General features: G+C 36.0%; 1 protein-coding gene and 3 non-coding genes across 6 annotated transcripts in view; all 4 read left to right on the top strand.

Moving 5' to 3' along the window:
- LOC120774538 (myotubularin-related protein 4) overlaps positions 1–15,806 on the top strand; it is a 29,260-nt gene that overhangs the window by 2,590 nt on the left and 10,864 nt on the right. For all 3 annotated transcript variants that reach the window (XM_040104263.1, XM_040104262.1, XM_040104264.1), the window contains exons 2-9: positions 12,748–12,869; positions 12,951–13,780; positions 13,848–14,038; positions 14,108–14,303; positions 14,367–14,552; positions 14,627–14,791; positions 14,860–14,986; positions 15,056–15,161. In XM_040104263.1, coding sequence (XP_039960197.1) covers positions 12,752–12,869; positions 12,951–13,780; positions 13,848–14,038; positions 14,108–14,303; positions 14,367–14,552; positions 14,627–14,791; positions 14,860–14,986; positions 15,056–15,161 — 1,919 coding nt within the window. In that variant the 5' untranslated portion in view covers positions 12,748–12,751. The remainder of the gene's footprint in view (positions 1–12,747; positions 12,870–12,950; positions 13,781–13,847; positions 14,039–14,107; positions 14,304–14,366; positions 14,553–14,626; positions 14,792–14,859; positions 14,987–15,055; positions 15,162–15,806) is intronic.
- On the top strand, positions 6,675–6,772 carry Trnay-gua. The gene is made up of 2 exons: positions 6,675–6,711; positions 6,737–6,772. It is a non-coding gene; the product is annotated as a tRNA-Tyr (tRNA).
- Trnay-gua lies at positions 6,975–7,071 on the top strand. The gene is made up of 2 exons: positions 6,975–7,011; positions 7,036–7,071. It is a non-coding gene; the product is annotated as a tRNA-Tyr (tRNA).
- Trnay-gua lies at positions 7,259–7,355 on the top strand. The gene is made up of 2 exons: positions 7,259–7,295; positions 7,320–7,355. It is a non-coding gene; the product is annotated as a tRNA-Tyr (tRNA).

Raw genomic sequence — 15,806 nt, 5'->3', positions numbered from 1 at the left:
TGTATAAATATATTATAAATGTATATAAACAATTGAAGACGAACTCCTTATAGATAACACACTTTTACTTGAGACATTATTCGTTTGTTTCGCCATATTCACATGCCGCATTTAATGGATTAACGTATACTATATGCATACACATTTTTTTATTTACGTTATCTCCATACTTTTTTTATTAGGTTTGCTTTTCGTATCAATATACAGACTAATACTATATAAAGTTTCGTAATGGTTATTTCAAAGTTAATATAAATCTAAGAAAATGCAATTAATAAATTATTGTATATACTTTTTTCTCTATTTAGGCATAAAGTTCCGAATAAAATATATAAAGGGATTAAGTTATTACTTCCCTATATAGACAAATTAACTATATAATAATTATAATGACTTTTTTATAGATTATTTTTTAGTATATCAATAACATGTTTAGTCCTGTTCCGCGCTAATGCGCCTAAAACTATGCTACAGAGATTTTGATATCAAATATCTGTGGACACTTTTTCACTTTTACATACATATATTAGGTTTAATGTCTAAATTTAAAATAACTTCCAACGAAATTCACAATACTAAAGGCTTTACATATAAAAGTTAATTTTACCGGATCAAACTTGAACAGGTCTGGTCTATTTAAACAGCGCGGGTTAACAGAATCTATAAAAAAATTTCTAAATTAGTAATACCTTTCTTATGTTTGTGTAAAACCATCCTTATGTCAATTAGTGTGTCTTTGGCAGCTGTTTGTTTATGGGGCGAAAAATTTGATTGAAATATTTTATTGAGCGTTTTTATTATTCTAAAGATACATGATTTAACAAATATTTTATGAAATTTTCAAATGAAAATATTTAAAAGTCGGACATTACGGCGTCATTTCCGACAGTGAGTCGGGTGCCTTCGTGTTGAAAGTATTATAGAACTTCTCACAGGATCATCAAAAGTAAAAAGCAAAACAAAACCTAAACCAGGTATTGGACGAAGGAAAAATAAAAAAAGTGAAAATCGTATTTTCCCAGGCTTTTGGCAAATTTTTTGAAAATTACTCGACCTTTTTTCAAATTGTTGTAATGAACAAAAAAATATTTCTCGTTTTAAACTTTGAAAATTATATCTCGAAGACATTTGTAAAATTTCATTAAGATCGGTTGAATTTTTTCGATTGTGTAAGTAAGTCCTATGTGGAATAAGAATTCACAAAATTTTACAGGGTACCAGTGGCTTAATCAGCAAACATAAATTGCATTCGTTGTACTTAAACTATAACGGTGTTATGTCATGAACACCAGTGAATTTTTAACTACAATTGATGATATTCAAGGTTTCGGGTATAAAACAATTACACAGCGATTTAAACACTTTTATTATTTACGATACTCATAGAATATTACAATGTAATCCCATTCGATGTAATTACAATTTATCGCATATATTTTTATTTATAATCATCTATGGCGCCGGCGAGTTTTTATGAATTAATAATCTGTAAATTTGTTCTACCATGTTAATACGGTGGTTGTAAGCCTTGGCCGTTTGCTATCTCTGTTTGACTTTATACATACCAAATTGAGTTAGAACTTTAGTTTTAGCGCTTACTGTAACTTATCGCATTCTTGGATCTTTAGTCAGCCAATAAATGCTTGCTCATAGAATAAATTTGTTAACCTCAAGTCACGCACTTTTAGTAAAAATATTTAAAATATTTTCCTAAATTGCTTTTTCGTTCAAGTTGACTTCTGTACCTAAGAATTTTATCAGTGCAAAAGGTTTCCCAACTTTATAACTGCTTGATCAAATGGAAAAAAACTCTTGACACTTGGCACATTATAATCGACACGTGTATATATAAGTAAAGTAGTAAAAATAAACGAAATTTATCCGGACAGAAAAAAATTAAAAACAAAGCAAAAAGGCCATGCATAATATACATATGTATGTACATTATAAAGAACAATAAAAGGCTCGCCAGTGTTTGTTCTATTTTTGTAAATTTATTTTTAGTGTCATTATTCTTTTTTTTCAACGCTTTTCGTCAACGCTATGTTAATGTGTTCGTGAGTATTGCTTTATTTTTTTCATTTGTTTTGATTATTTTATTTGCCAGTAAGCAAATATGTATGTACATATATAATTATAAATATACATATGTATGTATATTTTGTCGATCGTGTTCATTTCTTTTCTTCACTTTCTTATGTCTTCAATAATTTTAGTTTGTTTCTCAGATTTCTCGTGAGTTTTATTTATTTACATTATTTGTAATCGCTTGTATTCGTTTTTAGTGATAATTGTCACGCGATTACTGCTATATGGTATATGCATACAACTATATATTATAAGTAGACACGATTGTTAAAAAAATGCACCTATCAGATAATTTAAACCGAGTACAAAACATAAGAAAGAAGACCAAGAGAATTGAATGTAGAACTGTTTGTTTTTAGAGTTCTAATTATACAAAAATTGTACTTAAATATTACAAGGGCCTACGTAAATTTGATTGGAATTCCGTAATATCTTCTTTCTTGTAGAATTTATCTTTGAAAACGTGGCGGTCCTTGGCCGGATAAAAATCCAGGTCCATCGGTAGCTCAGGCTATTGTGGGAACAGATAACTGTCTGTTTCGATTGCAATTGTGCAATCTTGTGCAATGATGAGAACACCCTAGTCCACTTCTTACATCTGTTTCGCTATATTGACTGAAGTGAAATGTAAATCTACATACATTGTGTTTGCTAGAAAAGTGTTTCTTTTAACTTAAGAATGTTTCGATTAATTCAATCACAATATATCGCGCAAAATCATACAATTATGTCTTCTCAGGTGTGATAGTAGTTACATGAGCTTACGTTGCCTGTTTCTAAAGAAACATACGCATACTAAATTAGTTGGTCAGTCTGCTGATGTATAGTGTCTCGAGTGAAAAATCTAGGTCAGTCTTGCTGCAAATGCTGTTGTCACCGTCGCAGTTGTCGTCATTTTCATGGTTTCTTGGCTACAACTGTGGCGCTGACATATTCGAATATATCCAAAGTGATACACACTAAAACAGTACTTTGAGAAAACTTAGCGGAAGAATATGCCGGAAAAATATAAAGTGCGAAATCATTCCATAATGCGAAAACGCAAAGCCACCCATTCAAAGAACATTCAGGTGGATGCAAGTTTAGATATTCTGAAATCAACAATTTATTGATGCAGGTACTGAAAGCTGCGGATATGTGTACCTATGTATGCACCTCAGTTTACGTTGTAGCGTATTTTCGCTGCGTACGTTTATTTTCAATTTCTTTTACTTTTTTCACCTTGCACTTCAAGCGTCTTCTGCTTCCTTTTTCTATACCATTTAAATACTTATCACTTGCCTGACTGTAAAAATGTTAAACCCAATTAATTCAGTGTTAAGTGGAAAAAGCGCATTTTCATTAACAGTTTTCAATGCACGAGCCACAGTGCTGCCCGCAAACGCATACCACGCCATGCCATTCCACCAACAGCTAACACCTTATAAACGTGCCGAATCGTTCGTCGTTCACATGCCCCTCACTATTTCTAACATGGGAAAAGTTCCAACAAAAACAAACGCGGCTCAGTCAGTTAAACCAGTCACTTTGTCAGCGTCTCTGTGTTGGAAACTACGACGAGTCGTTGGCGGCGGCGTCGGTGTTAGCAGTCAATAGTAAGTCAAGTCAGTCGACTACATTGACCAATTGCAATTTCTTTTCTCCGGTTTTCCTTTGTCACGTTCCACTGGTTAAGATTCCAGCAAAGGCCGGTCGGTTGCCTTGCCGCTTTTCCAATTTTTCGTTGCGTTGTGGCTGTGGCAAATACTTGTCTGCCGCCGACCATGTGGTTTTTGTTTTCACCTTTAAGTAATGTGTTTTTTGTTTTGTTAATTTCAACCGATGTTTAACTACAACGCTCGTGATGCGTCGTTGTATGCTTTAATTTAGTGGCATAGTCGTTAGTTCGGTTGTTTAGCTCGTTAGTTGTGCAACACGCTACATTCATATATCGTTATACAGTATGTACGTAGTTAGCTTTTTCCAAAAGCTAAAGAGCTAGTCAGCCAGTATTTACTCGTTGTTTTTGCTCATTCATCATTTACCTTTCTTTTTCGTATGTACGAAGCATGCACATTCGTGTATAGCGTTTTTTTGTGTCTGACTAAATGAGTACTCGATTACTTGTTTCCACAATCTATTATAATATTATCTGTTAGTATACAAAGTAAAAATGCTGTTCGTGTGCGTATACATTATTTTTTCATTGGTTCCGACGCGTCCACGTAGCCAAAGGCCAAGCCAAATGTGTACCTTGCCAAAATGTGTACATTTTTTTACTCTTGCAACATGTTCCTATAGAGTATAATAGTTTTGTTCAGTTAATGGTTGTTTGTATGACTTAGAATTAATCGAGATAGATGTAGGTTTAAATATATATGTATGTATATATAAATGATCAGGATGACAATACGACTTGAATTCCGAGTGACTGTCAGTCTGTCCGTCTGTGTAAGCGAAAGCTTCAGTAAAACTTGATATATCTTAATGAAACTTGGTACACATGTTCATTGAAATTGGGAGGACAAGTTCGTAAATTAATATATATATATTTCCCAAACCATTGAAGTAATATTACCCAAATTTGAACAGGACAATTCATTTCAACATCGCTTGCCATGGCTTTGTTAAAAACCAGTAAATGGTCCATAAATCAATAACTAAATGCGTCAGAGATTTTAAATTTTACACCCAAGATGGCACGAAAGGACTTCATAGAAAGAGGTGTGGGTGTCACCGCCCATATTTTGACATTTCCATCACTTTCAGTAAAAAATGTCGGACCATAACTGATACCGAAAACGTGCACCCCAGTGCCTATGGCTGACGTTTGAATCGGGTCAATGTTTCCCTAGCCCCCATGTACCTAATAGAAAGATTTTAGAACTTCCGGCTGACTTTATATCCCATATATGTACATATATGTATATGTATATGTACATATGTCTGTATATGGGTTATCTAAATTGAATTGAGTGATCACGTTTCTCATCAACGATCGTCGAAGAATTGAATGTTAATATTTATCCGATTTTGATCCTAGCAAGTTGCAAGATTATGAAATGTTCAATTACACCCGAACTTAGACCTTCCCTACTTGTTATGTACAAATATATATGTATGTGCATACACTACATTGGGGTATGTTTGCCATTGATGCACACGTATTCACATAACTAATGTGATCATTGCCGGATATGTGTGTATTAAATGTCACATTTTGTGTATTGAAATGAAAGTGAGTCTGAAATGCAGTTGAAACGTGAATGAAACTTTCTTGCTATACGATTTTATAACATACATACATATATACATATGTATGTATATATCGGTATCATGCATATATGTATGTATGTACATATGTACAGCATATGTGGTCTTTATTGCACATTTTTTAATCGCTGTACAAAAGAAGTCCTCCGTGTGCGACACTGTTGACATATGCAATGAAATGACAAATGTGTTTAGATGGCAGTACTATGTGAAAAACTAACGTCAAAAACAGCTGCATTGTAGAAACCATTTGTATCGAAGAAAATATGGTAAATATTAAATGCATCTAATATTTAATGTATGCACGGAGAGATAAAAAATCAGTTAAAACGAACTAATTTCTGGAGTGCATTTCTTGTATTGCATATGATCAAATTTGACCCGGACTGGTAGTAAATTTTATATTTTTATTTATTTTAATACAAATCTTTATTATCGTTGCCAGCAGTGATGCGTTTGATGAAACGTTGCCGAGCATATCTTTTGCTTCCTCTACTCAACGTTGTTTTTGCAAAAGCTTCAAGTTCTTATGATACGAGTGTAGAATTGGCACGCTTCGTACTCATACCCAAAACATTAACTAAAATGTGTTGAGTAGATGCATAAGAAATTATGAGATTCTCTGCTGTCTCTCTGGTGCCAAAACGACTTTTTTCAAGTACTTTTTCTTTAACTTGTTCGATGTTATCCTCATTAACGGAGGTGGATGATGGACGACTTGCATGAAGCAAGCTTTCGAAGACTTTGCGAAAATTATTTACATATAAAGTAGACTTCCCAAAACGTTTTCAACGATTTCATAACCGTGAATCAATTGGAAAATTTGTATCAATGTTTGTTGAATTCCTATGCTCTTTCGACACTCTTGATAAGCCGCACATTTTTATGAGCATTCATTCACAACATCACCGAAGGCCACGAATAAAAGCTAATATAAGAATCAAAGCAAATTAATTAATCTCCATTTTTGAACATAATTCGTACATACATACATACATGCATGACCTTGAAAATATATACATATGTATGCACTTAAACGGCTGATATTTCCTACTTATTTGATAAGGTATGTTCACCCTTGTTTTTGGCTCTTATGTTTGATTTTACTAAAACAAAACTTGATTTTGTGTTTGTGTTCCAAAGTTGACTGAATCTTCGCGCATTTTCAAGCATTTAAGTAACTGGTTGATCGGCATTTTTTGATAATGCTACTATGCAGATTTTATTGAGTTTAACAAAAAAGAATCGAAATCACTGAGCAAGCAAAAATAAATATTTATTGGGGCCCTCTGCTTTTGTGTTCGTAAAAATAAATATTTCACTGAAATTCAAAACCTTCGATAGCTCAGTTGGTAGAGCGGTGGACTGTAGAAGAGATTTGTAAATATTCGTAGACATCCATAGGTCGCTGGTTCAAATCCGGCTCGAAGGATAAAAACTTGAATATTTTTTTGCTTCTTTTTTTTACGTTGTAACTTAAATTACTACAAATAATTGTGAAAGCTTTTAAGTATAAATAATATATACATACATATGTATATATTTAATATGAAATCAATGTATTCTGTGTTTCAATGCACTACTTTTTATAAAGATCTGTAGCCCATGAAATAATGCATCTTCCTTATAATGTACCTTCGATAGCTCAGTTGGTAGAGCGGTGGACTGTAGAGTTAATTGTTTACAAACGTAGATATCCATAGGTCGCTGGTTCAAATCCGGCTCGAAGGATTGTGCACTGTACTCTTTTTTTTTATAGTTTATTTTACAGACAAAATCTATTTGATCGATTTAGTTAAAATTTGATATAATAATTTAAATAAATGATTGCTAAAGCGCGACATTTCACCACATTATTATATCTTATAAATAGCTGATTAATTTTTTTTAAAGAGCACACAAAAATCTTCATCAAAAACCTTCGATAGCTCAGTTGGTAGAGCGGTGGACTGTAGAGTTAATTATGTGCAAAAATAGAAATCCATAGGTCGCTGGTTCAAATCCGGCTCGAAGGAGAATATTAAGAGATATTTTTATAGGAATTGAGTGGAATTTAGAAAAATCTGTATTACATTATATAGAAGAGCTCTCGGAATGCAATTCAATAAATAAACAAAAAAAAATTGATAAATCTCCTGATTTTAGTCTTTATGGACTTGGACATTATATTAATTGCTTTGTGTAAATGAAACTCAATTTTTTATGAAAAAATGACTTGAAGAGAGGTCACGTGAGCGCTGAAGACGATGGACGTATGGATGACCAAAAAGTGTGTTACTGTCGAAATCCTCAAGACAATTCACAAAATGATTTCAGATAGATAGAAAATGCTCGGTTTTACACTGCGACCTATGATCTGTTGTGTCCTTTCCTATATCACAAATGGGCGCAAAGGTCCAGCACTCTGTAAATGGATTCTACGGCCTTGAGTCTGCTTCTACACATTGCTGGGCAATCTAGAATCATGTGTTCTGGAGTTTCCTGTTCCATGTCGCTTTCTGAGCCTGCAGTGCACTGTATAGAGCGCGACAAGGAGATAGAGTTTGTCTTGGGGGGAGGTTGATCATGTCTCTAAACTTTGGCTCCCAGAAGTAGCTTGACTTCTCTCCCTACTCCCTTCTCTGTGTGCAGCAACTCCTTTATGGTGTGGCGCCCCACCGCAATGCATGGTTCTGGCTCCATCATCCTGAAAGTGATTGTAGAGTTGGCTAGTTCGTCGGCAAACTTAATGCCCCTCAACCCAGATCAGGTGCACACGATTGCAAACTGCTAGGCAGTTCAGCCTTTCTATACACTCCTCCGCTAATAGCGATTTGACCTCATAAGTAGAGATCGCTTATAGTGCCGCTTGATTATCGCTGAGTATAGCGATACGCTGGTTGCGATGGAGATTGATTTCTGCACCCTAACTTATAGCAAAGACTTCTGCTTGAAAGAAGCTCGGAAAACATTCCATTGGTTTGGATAGTTTGTTATACGATCTCGCAATGCCTTCCGCTGTTTTCTAGTCGTCAGTGTACCACTGGTAGTGCTGCCCCTCACTGCCGAGAGTAACTATAAACTTCTTTATGAAGTTTACCCTGTTCGTAACGCCGTCTCTTGGATGAAGGGCTAGTGGTGTGACTTGTTGAGACGACATTGTTTTCCTCTTGCCAAACCCTCTGCTGACATGAGTAGCATGGTATGTTCCGCTGCCTGTGTTTGATCACTAGATTCAGCGGTGTGTGTCAAATTTTGCAATTGGATAAGTGCGCATTGCCCCTGAAGCACACACGCAGGCGAGTCTTTGCAGATCCGATAGTTGAAGGCCTACCGAAGACTGCGTTGCCTTCGATCCCCAATCAACCGCTCCATAAGTGATCTGCCGGTTAGGAGTCTGCCTTGGTGACCCGGGACAGTGTTAATTTCACGTGCCTATTCGAACGTAAGGTTGAGTCTAATGTGGGGCCTAGGAATTTGACCTCTTTAGATGCTTCCAACAACATGCCACCAAGTGTTACGAGTCTCAAGCCCGGAAGAGATCTTCGCCTTGCAGAAGGGACGACGGTTGTTTTTGACGGGTTGATATTAAGACTTAAGCCCGTTGGACTATATCGCAGAGAGTGTTCTCAAATTTACCTCGTGCCATTATAACAATGTTATCGGCATACCCCTGGCACCGAATCCCATTGTTTGTGAACAACTCAAGCAGCTTATCTACTACTAGGCTCCATAGTAGAGGGGATAAAACTCCACCCTGTGGGTGATACCATGACGAATCTTACTCTGCCCCACAGTGGTATCAGCTATCCTAGTACGCAGTACAGCCTCTATCCATCTTCATACTGGATCCGACACATTCCTTTTCTCTAGGGCCTTGATAACACTTGCGTTGGACGCATTATCAAAAGCACATCGGATGGCAAGAAAGGCGCATATCGCAACCTCGCCATTTTCCAGTGAATTCTGGAGGTCCACGATTTTTGATAACCATAATAATAAGTTAATCGAGATAGCTGACACTATCTAATGATCATAATATCGTTTATGAATATTTTACACAATCGACCAACAGACCCTGTACTCGTATAACAAATCATCGAAAACAATGACAAAATTGCACGAACTGGGCATCGAACTCGTCCCGTATTCTCCAGATCTGACCCCTAGAAAATTTTTACCTTTCTTAGACCTCAAGATCACTGGACATTGGAAAGTAATTTAGTCACAATGTAGAAATAATCGGCGAAATTTAGGCTTATTTGAAAGCAAAAGACATATCGTACTCCAAAATCGCTATTGAAAAGTTGGAATAACGCCATATTCGGTGTATCAATACTGTAATCGGTGTAAGAACACCATAATCGATCTATCTATTCAACATAGAGTCAAATTTTGCCAAAAAATAGGATTTTCTATACAAATGACTTGAAATTTTAAACTTGCTTACTATATTTCGAGCGATGCTGAATAAAAAAGTTAAAAATATTTTCTCAACTAACTAACTTCTAATCTCTTTTACATAGTATTGGATCAAGTATCTACTACATCATACGCAGTGAAAGGAAACACGAAATAACCGTCAATATACCTGACTATATATAGTATAGGCTTCGTATAGATATATCTACATAAATTGTATATCGTTTTTATCTAATCATTCAACTGTTAAGTACATAGTATTTATAATAACTTTTATTCCTTCTAATACTTTACTAAATTTAAAATTTTTTTTTTTACATATATCAGTACATTTGTATATAGTATACATATATATCATGTCTCGTATATGCATATATCATGTCTCATAGTACCTACAATACAACTTTCTCGAGTGTATCGGCCATTGCCAGCCACTTGGTGGAAACGTTGACTCTACAAACGGCGACACTGGATACCCGCTGCTCCACTATGAGAACGAGAGCGTTGCCATTGCCACTACTCATATTCCAGCATACCTTGCACATCCAAATATATGACCATATACTATCCAAATCATACACATATTCACGTGTATAATGCGATTGTGTATACGTGCATATCAACAATACTTTGAATATGTATATACATATATATGTGTGTATATTGGGTCTTCGTTCGTCTCCGATTACTACGATTGCGGCTACGCCATTTACGGTTGTAATCGCTGTCACCGCTTTTAGTCAACTACAGTTGCTACTCGGTCGCGTGACGCTTCGTAACTAAATCATTCAGTTGCTTTAAAATAACTAGACAAAAATATTAACTAAATCATAGTATATACCTTTTGTTAAATACATTCATACATACATATGTACATATACTATATTCAATGTTTGTTACAATTTCTTGCGCGTACATCATCGAATTGCCGTGATAATTTCGGTGTGGGGTAGGTCGGTTTAATAAAACATCACCACCAACAACTTGTGAAAGTCCACATTTCATATAGTATACCCATATAAATAAGCTTCAGGCAATCGCATAACTAATTTTAATGTCAATTTAGTTGTTTGCTATAACAGTGTCTAAGCTTTTTCCTTTATCAATTAGACGCAATAATTGAAAAAAATATATTTAATATAGATAAGAAAAAGCTTATTTGCTTTTATACTTTCGTCCTGCGTGTCACTTTTACGGTCGCATGTTCCTGTTCGCCGCGGCACAATCCACTGTGCTAGATACAGACTATATTCGCTTGCGTGTGTATAATACAGACATGAAAAATGTGTGGCGTAATTTCAATTTCCCTTCACGCATGAAAATCATTATCCTTTTCCATCAAATTTGAAGTGTGACATATTCACTCGACAAATTAAAAAAAGAAAATTTATTGAATTTTGTTTGGAAAATTAGTAATAAAATTCTTAAGCTGCTTACACACTTTTTTCTACTGCATGTCATAAAAATGTGTCAACTGCATTTTTAGTAGCTGAATGAATTTGTAAATATCTCAGTGTCTAAATTGTCTACAAGTAAGTGTATACCCATGTGTAAACACGTGCATGGCTAATGATAGTATTTGGTACGTGTGCGATGAAAATGTAGTTAAATTTGTAGTTTCACCATTAAAATTTATTCACAAATCATGTTCAAAGCTTTAAGTTGAAAAATTTATTGAATTTATGTAAGTTCTTAAATTCTTAGCGATTTCCCGCAATATTTCTGATTTTTGAGGTTTTCTGATTTTTTTAAATATTTTGAATGTTATTTCTCCCAGTTGTTTTTACATATAATTCACAGTTTTCCTTTATATTTTATTAGACCAGTAAGAATGAGACCTTATAATAGACGTTTAAAGCACATTTGTTTTATGGAGAGTATACTATAACTCTAGTACCTGCGCCAACAGCTAAAAATAATAATAAAAATCTCTTTAACTACTTCTTAATTGGCGTAGACACCGCTTACGCGATTATAGCCGAGTTAACAACAGCGCGCCAGTCGTTGCTTCTTTTCGCTGCGTGGCGCCAATTGGATATTCCAAGCGTAGCCAGGTCCTTCTCCACCTGGTCCTTCCAACGGATTGGAAGTCTTCCTCTTCCTCTGCTTCCCCCGGCGGGTACAGTGCCGAATACTTTCAGAGCTGGAGTGTTTTCGTCCATTCGGACAATATGATCTAGCCAGTGTAGCCACTGTCTTTTAATTCGCTGAACTATGTCAATGTCGTCATATATCTCATATATTCGTGCGTTTTTTTAATTTGAACGTTTATTTAAAAAAACATAAAATTCGTGTAATAATATTATTATTCAGAATATTATCCATCTGAAGCTACAAAATTTTCCCATTTTTTTTGCATTTTGTGGCCTCCATCCTAAAAGAACTGCGACAGTTGGCGGCTAAGAATGAATTAAACCAAGTTCTGATAACCTGTTCTGATGTGAACCGTATTCCAGTGACGGCGTTCACCATAGACCTTAACAAATAGCAGTCAGATTGTACCAGATCAGGGCTGTAAGAGAGTGAGAGAAAACTTCTGTCTTCAAATAGTCGCAAATTTCAGGCGTTTTCGGCAATCGCTCGTTTGTTTCCCTAAAGTTCATAATACAGAACGCTGTTTTCCCACCAAATACAGAGCCTTGGTGTCATGAATATTCTATCTTGCCGTTAATTTTGCTGTTTGACCCCGATACGAAGATATTCGGATGAGATCTTCTTCAGATTAGTGTAATGAAGAATAACTCTCCGCAAAACCACTTTTTCAGGCACAAAGTTCGATATATTTAAGCATTTTTTTTGTTGTTTAACCTTGATTTGAATCGCAGATTCTTAAAATACGCACAAGGCCATTAGCGTTCCAACGCTTATTCGGAATATTGGAACAATATAAAATAACAATCAAGTTACACCATCTCTTGGCGAACCGCAGTAATACTAGTTATAGCCCCAAAATAACCTCTAATAATAATTTTTATTTAAAATAACCTCTTCTTATTTTCATTATAGCTAAATGGAGGGAACGGATGGATCACCCCCACCTTCTTTGTGTATTGTACGCGCTACTGAGTTTTTCCCAAGATTAAACATGGAAAAAGAAGATGCAGACTTGGAAGTACCCTATCAGGAACGTAAGTACATTAAAAACGATTTTATTAAAGATTTTCTAAAATAAAAAATCCATCTTTACATTCTTGTATATACCTACACAGTTGCTGGGGAATTTGTCTTATATCTAGGACGTACTGATGATGGCATTTTATCGCTCTCAACATACCGTATATTTATACTTAAAAACTCTACCAACTCAGAGACATCCGTGCCACTGGGGTTAATCGAAAGTTTACAGATACGTGACCTGTTCCATTTAATCATCAATTGCAAGGACGCTAGCACCGTTAAATGTTCCTTTGAAACAGCTGAACAGTGCGCCGAATGGCTGCGACGCATTCAGTTGTGCGTCGGTGTGCCAGAAACCTTAGAATCGCTATTCGCATTTCCCTTCCACTCGTACATGAGTGATGCAATAAATATGCAAAGCGAAGCTTATAATTCACCCGAGTACCTGGAACGCTTACAGCGCGCTACACGTGCAGACGATGATTTTATGCGCGAAGTCGTACGACTAGGCTTCGATTTGAACGGAACGTGGCGTATTTCCAAAACGAATGAAGAGTTCAAATTATGTCCGTCATACCCGCAGCGGTTACTGGTGCCAGCCTGCATTTCGGATGACATGCTTTACGAAGTGGCGAAATTCCGTGGGTCACGCCGATTGCCAGCCGTTGTGTGGCGTCACAAAAAATCTGGTGCAGTGATTGCACGTTGCAGTCAACCCGAAGTGGGTTGGTTCGGTTGGCGTAACAACACAGACGAACAATTACTCAAAGCTTTGAGTGAGGCGTGTGCATTCGATCGAGGTGAACAAATGCGTCGCCAAAGTCAGTCTATCAACACGACGAGACGAAGAATGACATCAAGTGAGAGTACGCCCTCAAGCACTGACGGCAGTCATGAGGAAGTCACGATGGATGAAGTGCAGGTTTGTGCATTCAACAAATTGTTTCAAAACTTTCCAATATATACTCAATTCTCAATTTCGGTTTTAGAAAGTCCTCATTGTTGATGCGCGCAGCTATGCTTCCGCGGTAACAAATCGTGCACGTGGTGGTGGTTGCGAATGCATTGAATATTATCCGTCGGCTGAAATCGAGTTCATGAATCTGGGTAACATACATGTTATACGTAGGAGTTTTCAAGCGTTAAGACAACTCTGTGCTTCGCCAGCAGATAGTCAAAAGTCAGTATCGATGAAATTTTCGTATTAAATGTGCATTTCATATCAAAAACATTTATTTTTTTTTGACAGTTGGCTAGGCTCGCTCGAGAAGACATTTTGGTTGCAGCATCTCTCTGGGCTATTGGCCGCTACCATAACTGTTTGTCATGCTATTGAGAAGAAGGGGCGGCCAGTGTTGGTGCACTGTTCGGATGGTTGGGATCGCACACCACAAATTGTGGCCACAGCACAATTGTGCTTGGATCCGTACTACCGCACTGTAGAGGTAATTAAGCCGGTAAAAAGAAAATAGTGGCTATTATAATTAATATATATTTATATATTTCAGGGTTTCCGCGTTTTAGTCGAACGTGAATGGTTAAGTTTTGGCCATAAATTCTCAGATCGTTGTGGTCATGGTCCTGGTTCGGATGAGCTAAATGAACGTTGTCCAGTTTTCCTGCAGTGGTTAGATTTGGTACATCAAATACACAAACAATTTCCTTGCAGTTTTGAATTCAACATGGCTTACTTGGTAAATTGTAACAATTCAACAATTTTATTTTTTAATCTCCTTTATTTATTTCCCAATTTATTTTCTCACAACAGATTAAATTAGCACAACATTCGCATTCATGTCTTTTCGGCACCTTCCTATGTAACACGTACAAGGAACGTTGCGAAAAGTCGGTGTTTGAGCGTACTTACTCAGTATGGCCTTTCCTATCCGGGCCGATGTATAAAAGTCCACTTTATCTACCCAATAAAGATACGGTAAGCTTATTTCTGAATATACTAATAATCATACGTTGTTTAATGAAAATATTTCTATTTTTTCTCAGGTTATTTGGCCAGCGCATAATGTACGAGATCTGCACTTATGGACTGAAGTTTATTTGGGAAGTTTGGGAAATCAAAATAGCGTTGAATTCGTAAATAATAGCAACGAAAATTTGCAGGGAACGACAAGTAAGTTTATTAATAATATTTTTTAGTAACGTGCAACAAAGAATGTAATATATACAATCATATTTATAGCTCCTATGACTAAGACGCGTTCTTACGGCGATTTAGTGTCAGCAAATATAATGCAGAGTGGCATCTCACGACGTTCCAGCGACCCAAATATGACTGTGGAACCGAAGTAAGTGTACCTAATTAAGCTACCCTAACATATCTATTAAATTTTGGCTTGGCTGTTGAAATGGGGGTTTTTTGAGTAAAGTTATATGTATATGCCACCGTTTATGAAAAAACTGAGCGATGTCTTTTTTGCGTTCTGTTGACAAAAATCTCTTTTGCTACTACTTGCCGCTCTTCTTGTACATGCAAAGAATAAGTAAAGTAGGTATCAAATGTAACCTTAAGAAATATTAATGGTTCCGTCTTTAATCTTGAATAACCAATCGGTAGTCGGCTCCGACTCGTCTTCCGATCATTCCTCAGTCATGATCAAATTACTCGAACAATCAAATATTGTTGTGAAACCATTTCGCCTAACAACTAATAGAACACATTGGCTCGAGTACAAGAAATATCTTAACACCCACATGCAAGAGGAAAGTAAATTTGTATGTGAAATGTATATGGAGAACAATATTAACTTATTCAACGGTTTGCTATCAACAATGGCTACTGTAGTAACATCAAAACCAAGAGATAGTCTCCGAAGTACAATACGAACCACGAGCAGCCTTATTGAACATCTTCTAACCGAAAAACGAAGCCAGAGACAGAGTAATCGATCTTATCATCTAAATTAAAAAGTTGCTGAGAAAAAAATAGGAAA

The sequence above is a fragment of the Bactrocera tryoni genome, chromosome 4 (assembly GCF_016617805.1).
Source record: "Bactrocera tryoni isolate S06 chromosome 4, CSIRO_BtryS06_freeze2, whole genome shotgun sequence".
Taxonomy (NCBI): Eukaryota; Metazoa; Arthropoda; class Insecta; order Diptera; family Tephritidae; genus Bactrocera; species Bactrocera tryoni.
This window is presented reverse-complemented; position numbering and strand designations above follow the sequence as displayed.